Here is a 15,077-nt window from a genome sequence, read left to right as displayed (position 1 = left end):
TGCTGAATAATATATTATATTAGAAGATTGTACAAGTGCATCCTTTCTAATGGCTATATGAAATATTAATATTAACATTGTTATTTTGTTGGCTTGTAATCATTGTTAGATTCAAATCAATCCACACTGATGGCACGCAGAGTCGAAGGAAAGTGTGACATCAAAATAAAAAAGTACACTATATGGAAAAATGGGAATATATAAAGAAGAGTAAAAAATGAATAACAAATTGTATAGCAAATGGAATAAAGTTTTTGCGAGTTGGGTCTATGGAGGATATAATGTCTTGCCATATGAGTCAGTTTTCATTGCAATTTGGGTTTCTGGGCAGTCTTTTTGCTTTTTGGGGGAAATCCTGGGAATTAAAAAGCCATGTGCTATAATGGCATAGAAAATGTTCTCCCTCTGTACAGGCTGAACATGCTCCCATAGTAGTCGCTGCCTACGGAAACACTTTCCTCTGACCCCTGAATGGGCCGGGCAAGGTTAGCATGAGACGCTCGGATGAGTGGTTCCACACCCAGGTGACGGACAGGGGGGGCCCCCTCAGAAGGACCCCCACCGAGGCCTTGCCTTGCTGGGTTTGTGGGATCCAAATGGGGCCCTGGAGGTCGGGAACCCAGAGTGCGGAGCTCTCGCTCCACTACAGGGTCATAGGTGCCGGGGAGGGTGGCCCTGCGATCTGAAGCATCGGGATTGTAGTCCATCACCCTTCCTCCCTCACCTGTATAGAGAAAGAGAGAAAGGGAGAGAGACTGTTTGAATTTAAAAATTAAAATTGTATAATTTTATATCTGACTTTTAGCATTTTAAAAACAACAACAACAATATATTGGTTGTTGTGGGCGATCAATAAAGAGACTAAACTGTGTCTGTGTTGAAAATGATCTTGAGCTGTGAGCCTTCTAATTCATTGGTGAGAGTGTGGTTACTTGTTTTTAACAATAACAATATAGCTTTCTTGCATAGCAGAATATTATATACAGGCATGGCTAAATAAGCAGCCATTTGTTTGCAGTAAATAAGTATAGTTAGTACGCTAAAGGCATTTCCCAAATATGGGATGAAGAAAGTATTTGATATTTCTTCCTCTTCAGAGCGAAAAGAGGCCAAACACATGAGATATCATTGGAAAGGCCACGATTTCCTCTGTTGAGCACATCAAGACTTGATATAAATGTGATGTGATGATAATAGAGAGCAAAAACAAATGTTCATTACAGTGGACATAAATGAATAGGCTGGATATCACATTGTATTATATTATATTGTACTGTGTCTATTGTATGACACGTATCTTTTTATATTGTGTCTATTGTATCATATCATAACATAACATGTCATATTGTACTAAAATTGTATTGTCTGGATCTCTTTATTTCGTGTTGTATTGTATCATTTCACATTGTACCACTTTTTTGGCATTTTATATCATACCATCCATCATTGGATAATCATATCATGTCATATCATATTGCATATTGCATGACTGTTTTTATTGTATGGTATATACACAGGTATATACTTATTTTTTTTGGTTTTGGTGTTATAGAAGTTACAGAAGTTTCTGCAAGTCAAACTTCATCAGATTGAAGAGACAGTTGATGGATGGGCTGTGTGAATTAAACCATTTTAATGGAAGCATGGTAATTTCCTAATACCGCGCTCCTCTTAAAAATATTTTAGCATAAATCTAATAAGAAATTATGTATCACCAAGACTCTGATTTTGCTTTACTCTCTAATAAAGCATTCCTATATCTAAAATATTTTTTAATGTCTTAACTGGAAGTTAATGCAGTAAGAAGCCAGCAAAAAACCCGTGGTGGGGGGGAAATGACGTCTAATGAAGACAGCGTTGTTAAGCATGATGGATAAACAGCCTATTGATTGCTTGAAAACAGGAAATGAAACGGAAAGTGAAGGGGCCACGTTTGAAACGTGTACCACTTAAAGTGATCCTTCGCCCAGCGATGAGCAATGGAGACAAGAATGCTTTAGCAGCATAAAAAAAGAGCGGTCAGCATCTTCTGTTAACGAAGGAAACCTTGAAGCAACGATACGGTCGGGGATAAAAAAAAACATCTTAGCACTTGACTGATTGAATGATACTGACTCAGCGTCACCATCAGTAGCTGTGCAATATCAGTTTCTCATAAAACAAAAAAACAGACGGAACAAAATGAGAAATCTTCTCAGAGCAGCCACACTTTTAGGTCTTGATATATACAGCTTCAAAATTCTGTTTTCACTTCTCTCCGAGGCCGGGCAGCAGCTTTCATTTTTATTTGAACACACCGTGCTTTGAAACGTATCTCATCCGTGTCTGGCTTTAGGGCCGGAAATATTTTCTGGAATACATTGCCTGAGGAGAAAATGTATCTTGTTTGTGTATTACAAGGTATTGTAGTCATTATTTAGTATTCAGCAGAGGCAACCACTCTGTTCCATGAAGAAAACAAATGATGTATCACCTCATCCCTCCCTCATTTGATATTCTCTTTCTATTTTTCTGTGGCTTGTCTCTGGAGGGACGTGATGAGGGCGTAGTCAGCCCACCAACACAAAAGCTTAGAAAGTGCAAACACCGAGTATGAGCGAGGAAAGAATATACTGTAACATTTCTTTGTGGTAGAGGAGAAGGGTGTCAATATTTCAGGTCTATATTCAGACATCATGTTGCTTGGTTAGGAGTGGATGGCGAGGACGTAAAGGTTCTACGACTCCAATGCACCAGCACCACTTTAGCAAATTAGTAAAGACTCTTTCAGGAATTGTTCTCATCAATGCAACACTAACAGGTTCAAGCGTAACCTTGCCGCTAGACAAAATGCTTCCCCCCCCTTTAAATTTTAGACATTTGCATTAAGATCCAGAGGATTTGCATTTCTTTTTTCTCCTGTATCAAATTTAATGCTCTTTAGGCTTAATCGGATTTGCTTTAGATCAAGTAAACTGCCTCACACAGTACCCATTAGTCAATATGCAATTTTATTTTAGCAACAAAAAAAAAAATCTTGAGCAGGGATGAAATATATAACTTAGTTCATTGCTTTAGTTGAATAAGCGCGATTTCCAAACCGTAAAATCTTGGATGGAAGAAGGATTTTCTTTACAGTAGCTTTAATTTGGGCTGTTATTACAGAAAGGAGGAAATCAAATGCTGGGGGCTTTGAGGAGTTTAACATTTGACCTAGAATGTAGGACTTGGGAGACAGGACTCAAAATTAAAGAGCAGCTTTATTGCTGAAGCCTTTTCTTAAAAAAAACAAAAACAAGGACGGGCTTGAGTCAAAGGGAAAACACAGAATAAGGGAGCACACAGCATTAAGAAAGGACATGGATAAGACGAGACTCGGATAAAGAAAAATACACAAGGAAATACCAACAAATCCAGAATAATGAGAGCGGGAAAGTAAAACTCAATACAAAGCACACAAAATAAGAAACTATCAAAATAAAACAGGAACTAGTGAACGCTGACACACCAAGAGTCAAACATTCAAATCTGACACGAAGACAAAATGTAAACAAACATGGAGAAAAGGTTGACTTTACACAGGAGACAAGCATAGAAAGTATGAATAACAAAACTGAGAAGCTCTTGGACTAAATAACATTCTTCTGAAATCCAAAAAGAATCCCAAACCCACGACTGTGAGATACAGAGCTTGGGAACGGAGACCTCTGTTAAAGTCAAAATTATATTAAAATCGAATTATTGAGATCCTGAGAGTTTGAATTAAAGATGATGAAAAGACACTTCTGTGGCTGAAGAATGAAGCCAATATGGATTACTGTGCTGAGTCTTGAGCCACAACTCATTTCTTTATATTTTGCTTCCTTTCGAGCAATAGTTCTCCAGGCTTTCTGAAGGTCTTTCAAAGTTTTAGTCTGCTTTTTCACTCATTTTCAGTCCAGTCCTTGTACCTGACCATTTTCAGATTAATGCTTTTTGTTTGTGGGCATACTTGACCCATGAATTATTAAAGCACAAAATGATACCTAGCTCAAGGGAAGAACCAGAGTGTACATTGGCAACAGGAGTGACAAATCGAAATTTGAAATTTTTTGGTCCAAATTGTTGAATGCGTAGGTGTCTGCAGCCATGTGTAAAGCACGGTGGACGCTCTGTCATTATAGGGGGTTTCGTTAAAGTCGATGGAATTATGAGCACAGGAAAGTACCATCAGTGTAGGTTGCCTCAAATCTTTTGCGCAGTGCACAGCTACTCAAAAAGCCACTTGAGGCTGGCTCCCCCTGCAGGTCAATCGCCCATGTTAAAATGCCCAGCTTCATTTTTTACGACTAATTTCCCCTTCTATGACGGCCACACATCTTTGGATAACTCCACCATTTAAATTTTATCAAAGTTTAAAGTTGTGCTTTGACTTGCTGTAAAGTTACGTCCACTAACAGCTCCTCTAAGAAGTCTGTGCAGTAGTCTTAGTGTGTTTGTGTACTATCTGAAATCTAAATACCATGTATCTGTATCTGTGTGATGCACTTGTGCAGCTTTTGGTTCTTGTCCAAATGTGTTCATTTCTCCTCCAAAAGACCAAAACAGTAATGGCCATAATACTAGAAGGGAGAGCTCACAAACCACTAACTTCTGGGTGGCATTATAATAGATATGATAGATATGATACCATCCATCCATCCATCCATCCATGAATGATACCTTCATTTAAAAAAAAAAAAAAACAATAGTAGGTCTTAGACTATCAATAATTTACGATTTCCCAAATCTGTGTTATCCAAGAAATGGCTTCCCGTGTCTTTTTCTGTCCAACCAGTAGTCCAAACTGCAAAAATCCTCAATTTAGAGAGAAAAGCAAAGCAAATCCTCCCACTGGAGAAGCTGGAAGATGATCAACCAGCCAGTAAATTCACTGATTATTTGAGCTGTTGAAGCTCTACACCAGCACGGCAAACTGTGAAAGAAAGAAATCTCATGCAGCACCTCATTTTTAGGTGAGTATAACATAACATTCACCAACCCACTGGACCGTTCCACCTGATCTCTGTTCATTAACGTACCTCTATTTAAACTTAACGATGTACATTTACATTTTAATTGGCATAGCATGCATTTGTTTCAGCCTCATTTATCCAGCAGAAATAGTCCCATTTTTGTCGGACAGCACGTTCCCCTGTGGAGCCACACAGAGAGCTCCAGACCTGAGACAGGTTCCCTGCTTGAAACTAGGGCAGTGTGTCACACTGTTGCATCACACCATGAGGGATTAATGCCTTCTGCCATATCGGATTTCATCCAGCGCACGTTTTGGGCCGGCATGATAACAGCCTCCATTAAATCTATCTATCATAACTTTATACAAGTGTGTTTTTGGCAGAGATGTTGGTGGTGGAGCTGTAAATCTGGCTAAATATCATTTTGGACAAAGAGCTGCAGAATATTTTCTTTAAGTAGTGCAAGCTTGCAGCTAGAAAATATGACCTCAAAAAAGAAAAACGAAGCCTCGAAACCACAAACTTACATAAGCTTAAAAAAAAAGGAAAAAAAAGGAGTTTAAATAAAATACCTGAAGGTCCTTTCCGGCCAGCCTTATCATGGTGCCTCCCGGGCCCTTCTTTGGTTTCCATCTGAGGTTCTGTGGTCTCATCCTCTGTGGTCTCAGAGTCTGAAACAAAGAGAAGGAAAACACTATGAGATGAGACGGGAGGAGAAGGTGGAAATCCAGCAAAGAGGAGCTGAGGTGGAGGGCGGGAAGAGGAGGCTGGAAACAACAAGAGAGCGCAGGTAGAAAATGACTTTTCACATTTGCTTAGCAGCAGACGTTTTGATGGGTCACTGAAAAGAGCTGCGAAGAGCCCCCCCTCCCCTTCCTCCCCCCCCCCCCCCCCCCCCCAGAGTGAAATAAATGGGTTGAAACTGGAGCGTGACATGAAGCCAGCTGTGGCTTATAAAAATGCATGCAGGGGAGGGGTATGTAAATATGCTCTTGACTCAGTTTTGAGTCAGCTTGAAGCTCAAGAGGAATCTATATGTAAGGAAGAAGAGCAAAATCTTAAATCTTACTCAAACCTCGTTATTTGACTTGAACTCATGCATGCATGACTGTTTTCACAAAAGAGGACAACTACAATCAGTAAATAAATATGGTTTGTATATAATACAAGTGAAAGCTGAACTCTGAGTGCATAATTTACAAAAAGAAGACGTGGGATAAGCATCTGACTTGGTTCTCAGTTTTATGGGGAACATTCAAAAACGGAAAGGACACAAAAACAACAGGGTGCGACGACGATAAACACGATGCAAACAGAGGATCGCAGATCGCTGATTGACAAAGCTCGGCCTAGATGTTGAGGACAAAAGATGCAGCACAGAGGCAAACAGACACACACACACACAGACACTCAGGGTCAAAGTAAGGAGCCTGAAACCACATCTCCGTTGCTGAGATCACATTACATCAGATGAGGTCAGCGACAGAAACAAATCAAATAAATAAAAACAAAGGAGAGAGGATGACAGGCGGGTTTACCATAGCTTTGCTTTCGGCAGGAGCGGAAAACTTCGCTTCCATAGTGGCAGCAAGAGAGGGCAGACGGGAGAGCACCGTTACTATGGAAACCAGCATCTCTCTCACCCACACGACCAATCCTCTTCGTACCCATTAGAGTCTAAAATCACCAGCCAAACTGCTGGGTGGCTGACAGATATGTTTACTGGTTAGAGAGCCTGCGAAGGAGGAGGACGACAACCACAAAATAGGTTGCACCTCATTGCGCCTCACATCAAGTCACATCCTTATTAGATAATTCCAGAAGCTCTGCCTAACAATAAGAAAGCCAGTGTAACATGAAGAAGCACAATTAACCTATTGCACTGCTAGTGTGTGTATGTGTGTGTTTTTTTTACAGGTGTGGGTATGTAGATCCACCCAGCTGTATCAAATGAAGTTAAATAGCTCGCATGCCAGGCGAGTTAAATCAACTCAGTGATGTAATTACAACGAAATATATTTTGAAGTGTATAGCCTGAATAGTAATGTGACTGGAACAGCTTACATTACACAAATATTGCCAAATATTATACCTCAAGCCGTCAAATTTACACAGGATTTTTATGCTGCAGCGATATTGCTTTGTGGGGGTGGATGTACAAGAATGAGCCCCACTTTCTTGCTGGAGTCGAGCAGTAGAACATACACAGAAGCAATACAGGTGTTTTTAAAACATACGTAAAAAAACAGCTTTTATGTAGAGTTGTTCCAACTGAAGCGCATGCCATTGAAAGCTAAAATGGTGACAAAAGAAATGGGATCAGGCAAAAAAAGAGAGAAATGGCTCAAATTTACATTTTTTAAAACCAAAACAATAAATAAATGAATTAAATATAATAACGGAAGAGACTACGGTAGAATAGAACTGGTGTAAAGCTCATACTGACAACACACCATGGGTAAATCTGCCAAATGTCCGTGTGGAATGCCCAGTTCTCTGAAATAAGATACAAGAGTAAAATGCATTATTCAACAGTGAAGGCAGCCAAACACTCTATTTAACACAGAAAAACAAAATGCATAGATTCCCATTTACGGAAAAATACTTTGGTCCTTAATGAAACAGCTCATCCTTAATAAAACCATGCACTTCAGGCATCGGATCACAGTTTTCACCTGTGTCTATCATGCATCTCCGGTACTGTCAAGCCAATTTGCTTTCATACTTCACTGCTATTGCACTTCGCTAAAAAGTCAAAAAGCCCTACGGATACTTAATTTGTTTAGCATATTGATCTTCCTCTCAGGTCCTTGTTGGAGAATCATCTGGACACAAAAAAGCTTTGAAAGCTTTGTGGTCAAATTAAGTGAGTTTAGTCATGGTGGATGTTTCCAGTTGTATTTAGCGCTTTCCAATTGTAATTTCATCACAGACATTCAAAAATGGGGCATGTACTATAAATAGGCGTTTTTCACAGCAGACCTTTTGCCTCGTCGTCTGAGGAAAAGCACAAGTGTAACTAATAGCTGTAATTACATCTGCTTTTTATTTACACACATCCTTCTGAGCCTCCCCTCGGCTTCCGGGTAGTGATGGTAAATTTGATTCTTTTTACTGAATCGAGTGTTAATGAGTCACTCACCAAAGTGAAAGTGGTTTTTTGAGTCATTTGATTCACTGAGTCAGTTGACCAGAGAGTGCAAAAATTTTACATTTTCACTCAAACTTAATTTGTTTCCCTTTTCATGTAAATCCCACTGCTAAGATGAATGATTAAAAAAAAACAAAAGACTATTTTATAGAGAAAAAAAGAGCAAAAACATTTCTAAAATTAAGCAATTTCCTATCAAAATTGCTTAATAAACATTTATTTTGTTTATTTGTACTTTATTAGTATTTTCCTTAAGTGTGTCAAATATATATTTTCTCATCTAAATGTCCACTGCGCTGTGAGCCAGGGGGCGGTAATGCGCCTTAACATTGGTTGCCAACCAAGAAGAAGAAGAAGCTGTGAGCCAGGAGGGAGGTGGTGAGTGAGTGAGTGAGTGATTCGTTCGCTCGCTCTTTGATTCAGCACAGGAGGGAGGGGGTGAGTGAGTGAGTGAGTGAGTGAGTGAGTGATTCGATCGCTCGCTCTTTGATTCAGCTCTTTGATTCTTGATGTGAGCTTCTACTCAGGGTTTTTTCTTCCAGTTCAGGGCAGAAATGCTTTTGTTACGAAACTGGCTGTTGTTTCCCCCCCACAATTTTAATTATAAGCTAGATGTATTTCTACTAATGGAATTAGTTTGCTAACAGCAACAGGGATGAGTCAGTGAGTCAGTTGGGCTTGTGAATCATGATTCACGAGTCAGTAAAGTGATTCTCGAGTATTGAACGATTCGTTCACGAATCGAACATCACTACTTCCGGGTGTTTTTCATGCTTCCCGACTGATATGGACTAATTGAAAATTAATGGACTTCAGGTTCCAGGAACTAAGGTTATTCATTACTCTTTTCCCACAGTGGCGAGCCAAAATATCTGCTGTGGAAAATATTCTAGCTCACGATATTACAATATACCAGCACTCATGATAACCTTGATGTTTGAAAAATGAAGTAGTGATATCACTGAATTATAGATGTATGGCACCTTAATTGCTTTGAAGGAAGCAAAAAAGAAAATGACATCATGCTAGCTAGCTGACTACTGCAATAGCTAGGGTAGTAGCTAACTAGCTAGCTCGTTGCTACACTTTGTGGCTACCATTATGCTGGAGAAAAACACTTGAAGCCTCTCGCACCCAAGAAGAGTAAATGTAGTGCCTGTATGTTTTGGACATGATAATTGTGGGGTGAAAATCTGATATTGTGGCATTCCTTAACATGATCTCTTTGCCCTTACTTCATTATGACATTGCCTGTAAATATGAAGAAAAACAACACAGGGGGATACAGTGGGATATCTGCGCTGTAAGAAACTGTCATTATAAATTATAGGTACATTTCTTGAGCAGTGAAGTTGTTTCTTCACTAATGAAATCATTTCTGTGCAAAGTCTAGATTAAGTAAGTGATGTGTGGGATGTGTATTGTCTCAAAGGACATGAACGTCACCTGCAGTAGGGGTGGGCAATTAATCTTTCCGGGGGCAAACATAAGAAACTGGGACTGTTGTGGAGGGCTGCACCAAAAGCTTATAAGGAGATAAAATTGTTATTGAGCAGAATTGAGTTCAGTTTATTGGCACGGCCCTCCACAAAAGTCTCAGTTTCTTATGGCCCACTGGGAAAAACAATGGCCCACTCCCAATCTACTAGAATATGACTCAACGCCTGTAAGTGAGAATCCTGCCTAGATACAGTGATTTCACAGGGCCTTCTATGTAGCTGAAATGATAGTCAACCCTCTCCAGTCTTGCACTCATGTTTGAGGAGAAGCTGTTGCTAAACAACTTGTAAACAACATGGCAATTCCTGACTAAGAGAAAATTGTGATCTACAGTTGGCAGACATAGAGATATCTTTAGTCAAGCAAATGGTGAATAACAAATAGTATTTTTAGGTCCTTAATAAACAAAACTTTTCTTAAAGACTACGTTCAACTATAAATTTAGGACATTTTTAATGAATGGGGCCATAAGTCAGTCAGTTTTGCTAGCCTCTTGTTCTCTTGAAGTTCAGTTGTCCAGATATGCTGATAAAGATGGTGAGAGGTGATTGAAAGTCATTAAAAAAGGGAATGAAACTCAAAGTTGAAATTCTGTATAGAGGTACAGAATAAAGTCAAAAAAAAGGAAAAATCTGCATATGGTTGAAAAGAAATATTTTCTACGCAAACTAGGCCTGGTAGATTATTGTGCTCATTTTATTTGTTTTATTCTTCCTTTCTTCAATACATCATCACTTCATGGCTAGGTAAGCTTTACATCTGACTTGCTACATGCTTTACAACTTCTTAAAGGCCACAACAGGTCACTATCACAAGGAAATGTGATATTTTTCAAATTGATAAATGATACAACTGTAAAATCAAGAGATCTACTTAATATGAGAATATGTGACAAATCTTGAGTGTCGGTGCTGTTAAAGCAGCTGGTGAACCTGCTTCCTGGACAGTCTGTCAATCATCACAGAGGAGCACTCCTCAGAATGACTCACGGCTCTGCAGCGGCTTGAAAGCAGAAATAGGAAAAGTGCAAAGTGAAGTGACTCATTTCACACTTTTCCCCCACCCCCCACCCCTGCCCGCCACATTCCCCGCTCACTTCCTATTGGTTGATGTTTTTGTGTCAGGCAAATTGATTAACAGTTGCCTGGTGGTAACCGCTGTTTGACAGATTGCCCTAGAAGCTTCCATCGTTGTCATGATCTCCATTGTTATGCCCCCAAGGCGTTCATATCAGCAAAACCCAGCCACAAACGGTGTCCTTTGGAAAATTTGGATTTGGCAAAGACTTCAAAAACATATTCTGTGGGTATAATCTAAATCCTTCCAGCATTATTCCGACAAATCTGCTGGTGGCAAGCGAAAGAACAGGTCTCAAGAGTTGGATGTAGGATTCAAAAGAGGCAAAGGGACCGTCAGAAATCAGCTTCGTATTGTGCGTCGCTCACTTTGTAGCCATTGTGAGTAGCTGCCCTGATTCTCATGTCTCCATGGAGTGTAGCCTACTGACACACTTTTCATCTGCCCCGAATTTGTGAAACCTGTCATACGAATTTCTTATTGTATAACAAATCTGTCTCGATCACTCGAGCAACATTAATATTTCATGACAAACAATGTGCACACTGTAACAGAGGGAGTGCATTTGGACTTGAGGGTGTGAAAATGGATGTTGCCTTTTTAGATTTTCAGGATGAGTGTCTTCAGAAATCATTTTGAATGTATTCAGGAAGGTAAATTACATTTTCCCCAGGCTGACTTTCTCTGTTCGATTGTCGGGATTCATCCCTAATTTTTCAACAGATATCAAACACAAATGCAAAAAACAGCAAGCATTACATTTAATAATTTAGTTCCTGTAGCATTTTCCCTACAGTATTGAAGTTGATCTCATTGTATTAACTTAAAACGTCTTAATCCTAATTCCTGATGTGTATTTTAAAGTCATTTGCCTTTGGCAAATCAACAAATGTGCATCCTTATCAGGTAAAGGGTGTGGCATGTCATCCTAATATGTTTAAAAACCTACAAATCTAAAAGAAAAGCATCGTGACTAGCGCTTCATAAAAGCACCACTGTGGACATTCTTCCGTAAAGAAGCAAACTCACCTGAAATCTCTTCTTGGACCAGATTTTCTTCATCTTCAAGTGTTCAAGATTACCTGTGGCATGAGCTCACAAAAACATCCCGGCCACCCGAAAAAGCCCAGGGTGTGGCATCAACAACAACATAAAAATCAGGATTCAGAGCGGGATTCAGCTGCCTTTTTGTGCGTGGGCGTGTTTACTCTCCAGTCTGGCAACAAGACTGGGAGAAAGGCACCGAGAGAGAGAGCTGGAGGATGCAAATAAGCCAGAGCCAGGTGTCTTTGTGTCTGAGTGTGTATCCGCTGATGTGAACAGCATCCCTGTCTGACGTAGAGGCTGCCTTTAGAGGGGGCAATTCTCAGCTGGTTTGTCTAAACTCCCCCCACTCTCTGCCCCTCAATCGAGAGAGAGAGAAAGAGAGAAAGCACACTCAGAACAAGGGGAGGTGGGGGTTGTAAGTCTGAGCATAAGGGGTGCGCTGGGCTTGATTGCAGTGATGAGAGTGGAGAATAACAGGAGGAGGAGGTGGAAAAATGAGAAGCTTTGGCAAAGCGTGTTGACTTTTCTCTGAGTCGGAGGACTTGGAGATGAGAAAGAGCAAGGCTGATGCAAATGAGTCAGTTAGAGATGAACGAGAGGGGAAAAAGAGAAAGCCGGGGGTGGGGGTGGAAGAATGAGGGACAGATGGGGAAAAGATTCATGAGGAAAACCAAATCTTTACCACCATCCTTACAGCCTCTCCCAGTTTATTCTCCTTTTTGTCATCCTCTGCAAGGAAGGTCGCAGCCTCTCAGAAAAACCCACAAGCCATCAAATATTTATCTCTATTTCATGTCGGTTACCTTTAACCAGTGATAGCGTCTAGACCTCAAGCATCTGAGGATAATATGGAGTAGAAGAGCAAATGCACTACCCTAAATGCATTAGAGGTCAATACCCAACAAATAGCAGCCATAGTTTGAGGGAAACATAAAAGTGTCCCCATTATTGAATAAATAATTTAGTCAAATAAACAACCAAAATTTAAAAATTAAAAAAAAAAACACTGCAGAGCGTTGATTGCAAGTTCCCATAGTGATGTGGTTGTTGTCTAAAATCCAGAGATATAAACTCTAATTAAATGTGCAACAAAATAAAATTGTTAATTGCTGATACATATATTTATTCTTATTCCTGTTCTTATTCTTATTGTTGTTCCTATTTTTTAAATTTTGTTCCCATTCTTGTTCTTATTCCTTTTCTAGTTCTCTTATTATTATTATTGTTCCTATTCTTATTCTTATGCTAGCTCGCATTCTGATTCTTGTTCTTATTTGTATTCCTATTATTATTATTATTCTTGTTCTGATTTTTTTCCTGTTATTATTTTGTTCCCATTCTTATTCTCATTCCCATTCTTATTCGTATGCTAATTCCCATTCTTATTCTTTTTCTTATTTCTATTGCTATTTTTGTTTTTGTCCCCATTCTTGTTCTTATTCTTATTCCCATTCTTATTCTTTTTTCAGTATTGTGGGATTATTGTACCATGACTTTACATGTTCAATGTGCTTTTTAAAAACTGAATTTAAAAATCAAACAAAAAATTACTGCATAGCAAGTGTTACTCCCTCTTTTACTTTTTACTGTGATTATTCCCTCCATGGAAACAAAATTCCATTCCTTTATAAACAGCCTACAAATGGAAACCAAAAACTACCAGTCATCCACAAGTCTTGTCCATGGCTCACCCACAGAGTTTTTAGGGTTTAATAGGAGATTTTTACACTCACTTGTAAGTCCATTGATAGTAGCAAGGTTTTCTTTAATATTAGGAACATTAAAGTGAAGACAGATTTTTACATTGAGACTAATTCTTTCTTTACTTTTTAACTCCAAGAAAAAAAACTTGTGGAAGCTGCTTTTTTACCTTATTACGGGGGTCTACTTTACATGCGCGTCATCTCCTCAGTTTAGCCACCTACTTATTTAGTTTGCCACACATCTCAGCATTTTGCTACAAGTGCAGAGTCTCTGAATCACCATTACAGTTACCATCTCAAATGGTTGCTTTTTGATCTACTGAGGGTTTGGGGAAAAACAACATATTCACTTTGCATATGACCGCACTCACATGTATTGTTCAATTGTTCAAGCAACATAAGGAACGTGGATGTTTTTCTTAGCAGGCCACTAGTCATGTTTATTGTGTGTATTTGCATATCTTTCTTAATATGGTTTGAGTTTGATCCTACGCTGATGCTCCCTTTTGACAGAGATGCAAATATTTTGCATACTGTTTGCAGATATCGTCGTAGAGAGATTTAAAACATTGTTGGTTTCCTTTTAGGTTCACTGGTCTTTATCAACTCCTAAATAAAGTCTATCTGTTTCTGTTGCTTCATTCCTAAGTGCTCTGCATTTTCCACTAGAGTTAGGGTCACAAACTTTATCTGTCTGCCATCATGTCAGTCCATTATAGATTTTTCTGTTAAAAAGCCAACTTTGTGCACCTGGAAATTAAGTTGTTGAGAGTGGTGAGATGAGACATTAGAGTTGCAAGCTGTAAAACATATAATCTTATCTTATCTTACTCATTGTAAAATCAGTGATTCAATCCCCAGCTACTCCAGTCTGCGTGTCAAAGTATCTTTGTGAGTGTGTGTGATTGGATGAATGAGGCAAGTAGTCACCCAAAAGTGTTATGTACTAGTCCATTCGCTTATCCAACTAGGCCCTCTACTACTGCTATGGCCAAATTACAATCACCAAACACACAGAAAGGCCCTGGCCTGTTTTGCTTTGAGGTGACAATGCTAACCACCACACAACTCTGTTGCTTAGTGACAAATTGTCTTTTAAAATTTGGAACAGTTAAATGTATTAAAGCTGAAAGATGCACTCTTTCTTCAACATTTCTCTTGTTATTACCGCTCTAAATGACTATTGATGAAATTCTTTTTCTACTTAGAGGCTTCTGCAAATCAGACAAAGAGAATATTATGAAACACTCCCCTCCAGGATGTCTTTTTTTTTTTTTTAAGAAAAGGTCACAAGACTATTGCACCAACCGTCCAACCACCTCCTCCATTAAACCTCTTTCTCTGGATTGAATTAATTGTTCTTTCAGAAGTTTCTGTACTCCCTCCTCTATCACATGGATCTAAAAATAATAACAGGCAGACACAGATCTTTTTTTTCCCTCTAACCACCCATAGTAAGCATCCACATATCAGCACACCTTTTCTATCCCTGCTGACGTGCTTTGCCAAATAACATGTTTTTTAGCATTGTTAAGTTAAGCATGTTACTGCTTGTGGACGTGCAAACGCACAATATGTGAGATTGACTCCAGTCGGGCCGCTCTCTGAACATGGGTTTTAATTCTA

General features: G+C 39.2%; 1 protein-coding gene across 6 annotated transcripts; it reads right to left on the bottom strand.

Annotated features, from left to right (window-relative positions):
* Window positions 1–12,091, bottom strand: LOC145424112 (striated muscle preferentially expressed protein kinase-like). Of its 6 annotated transcripts, none has more exons than XM_080296991.1 (5): window positions 11,731–12,091; window positions 7,427–7,469; window positions 6,512–6,679; window positions 5,546–5,644; window positions 1–724 (listed from the first exon to the last, which is right to left on the bottom strand). In XM_080296991.1, the coding sequence occupies exons 3-5, from the start codon at window positions 6,642–6,644 to the stop codon at window positions 378–380; spliced, it is 579 nt and encodes a 192-aa protein (XP_080153117.1). In that variant the 5' UTR covers window positions 6,645–6,679; window positions 7,427–7,469; window positions 11,731–12,091; the 3' UTR covers window positions 1–377. The 6 variants fall into 6 exon arrangements, with proteins under 6 accessions (XP_080153117.1, XP_080153122.1, XP_080153120.1 ...); XM_080296996.1 differs by having other exon boundaries at window positions 6,512–6,546; window positions 11,731–12,078; XM_080296994.1 differs by having other exon boundaries at window positions 6,512–6,541; window positions 11,731–12,078.
* Between the last annotated feature and the right edge of the window lie 2,986 nt (window positions 12,092–15,077).

The sequence above is a fragment of the Astatotilapia calliptera genome, chromosome 23 (assembly GCF_964374335.1).
Source record: "Astatotilapia calliptera chromosome 23, fAstCal68.1, whole genome shotgun sequence".
NCBI classification, from domain to species: Eukaryota; Metazoa; Chordata; class Actinopteri; order Cichliformes; family Cichlidae; genus Astatotilapia; species Astatotilapia calliptera.
Note: the sequence above shows the minus strand (reverse complement) of the source record. Positions and strands in the feature narration are given on the sequence as shown.

Bases quoted from the DNA above. Each gene is read 5' to 3' on its own strand.
- LOC145424112 (XM_080296991.1), bottom strand. From the start codon at position 6,644: ATGGGTACGAAGAGGATTGGTCGTGTGGGTGAGAGAGATGCTGGTTTC. The intron at 5,645-6,511 runs GTAAACCCGCCT...TCTTTGTTTCAG, and splicing joins CTGCCGAAAGCAAAGCTATG to ACTCTGAGACCACAGAGGAT. The intron at 725-5,545 runs GTATTTTATTTA...TTCTCTATACAG, and splicing joins TGGCCGGAAAGGACCTTCAG to GTGAGGGAGGAAGGGTGATG.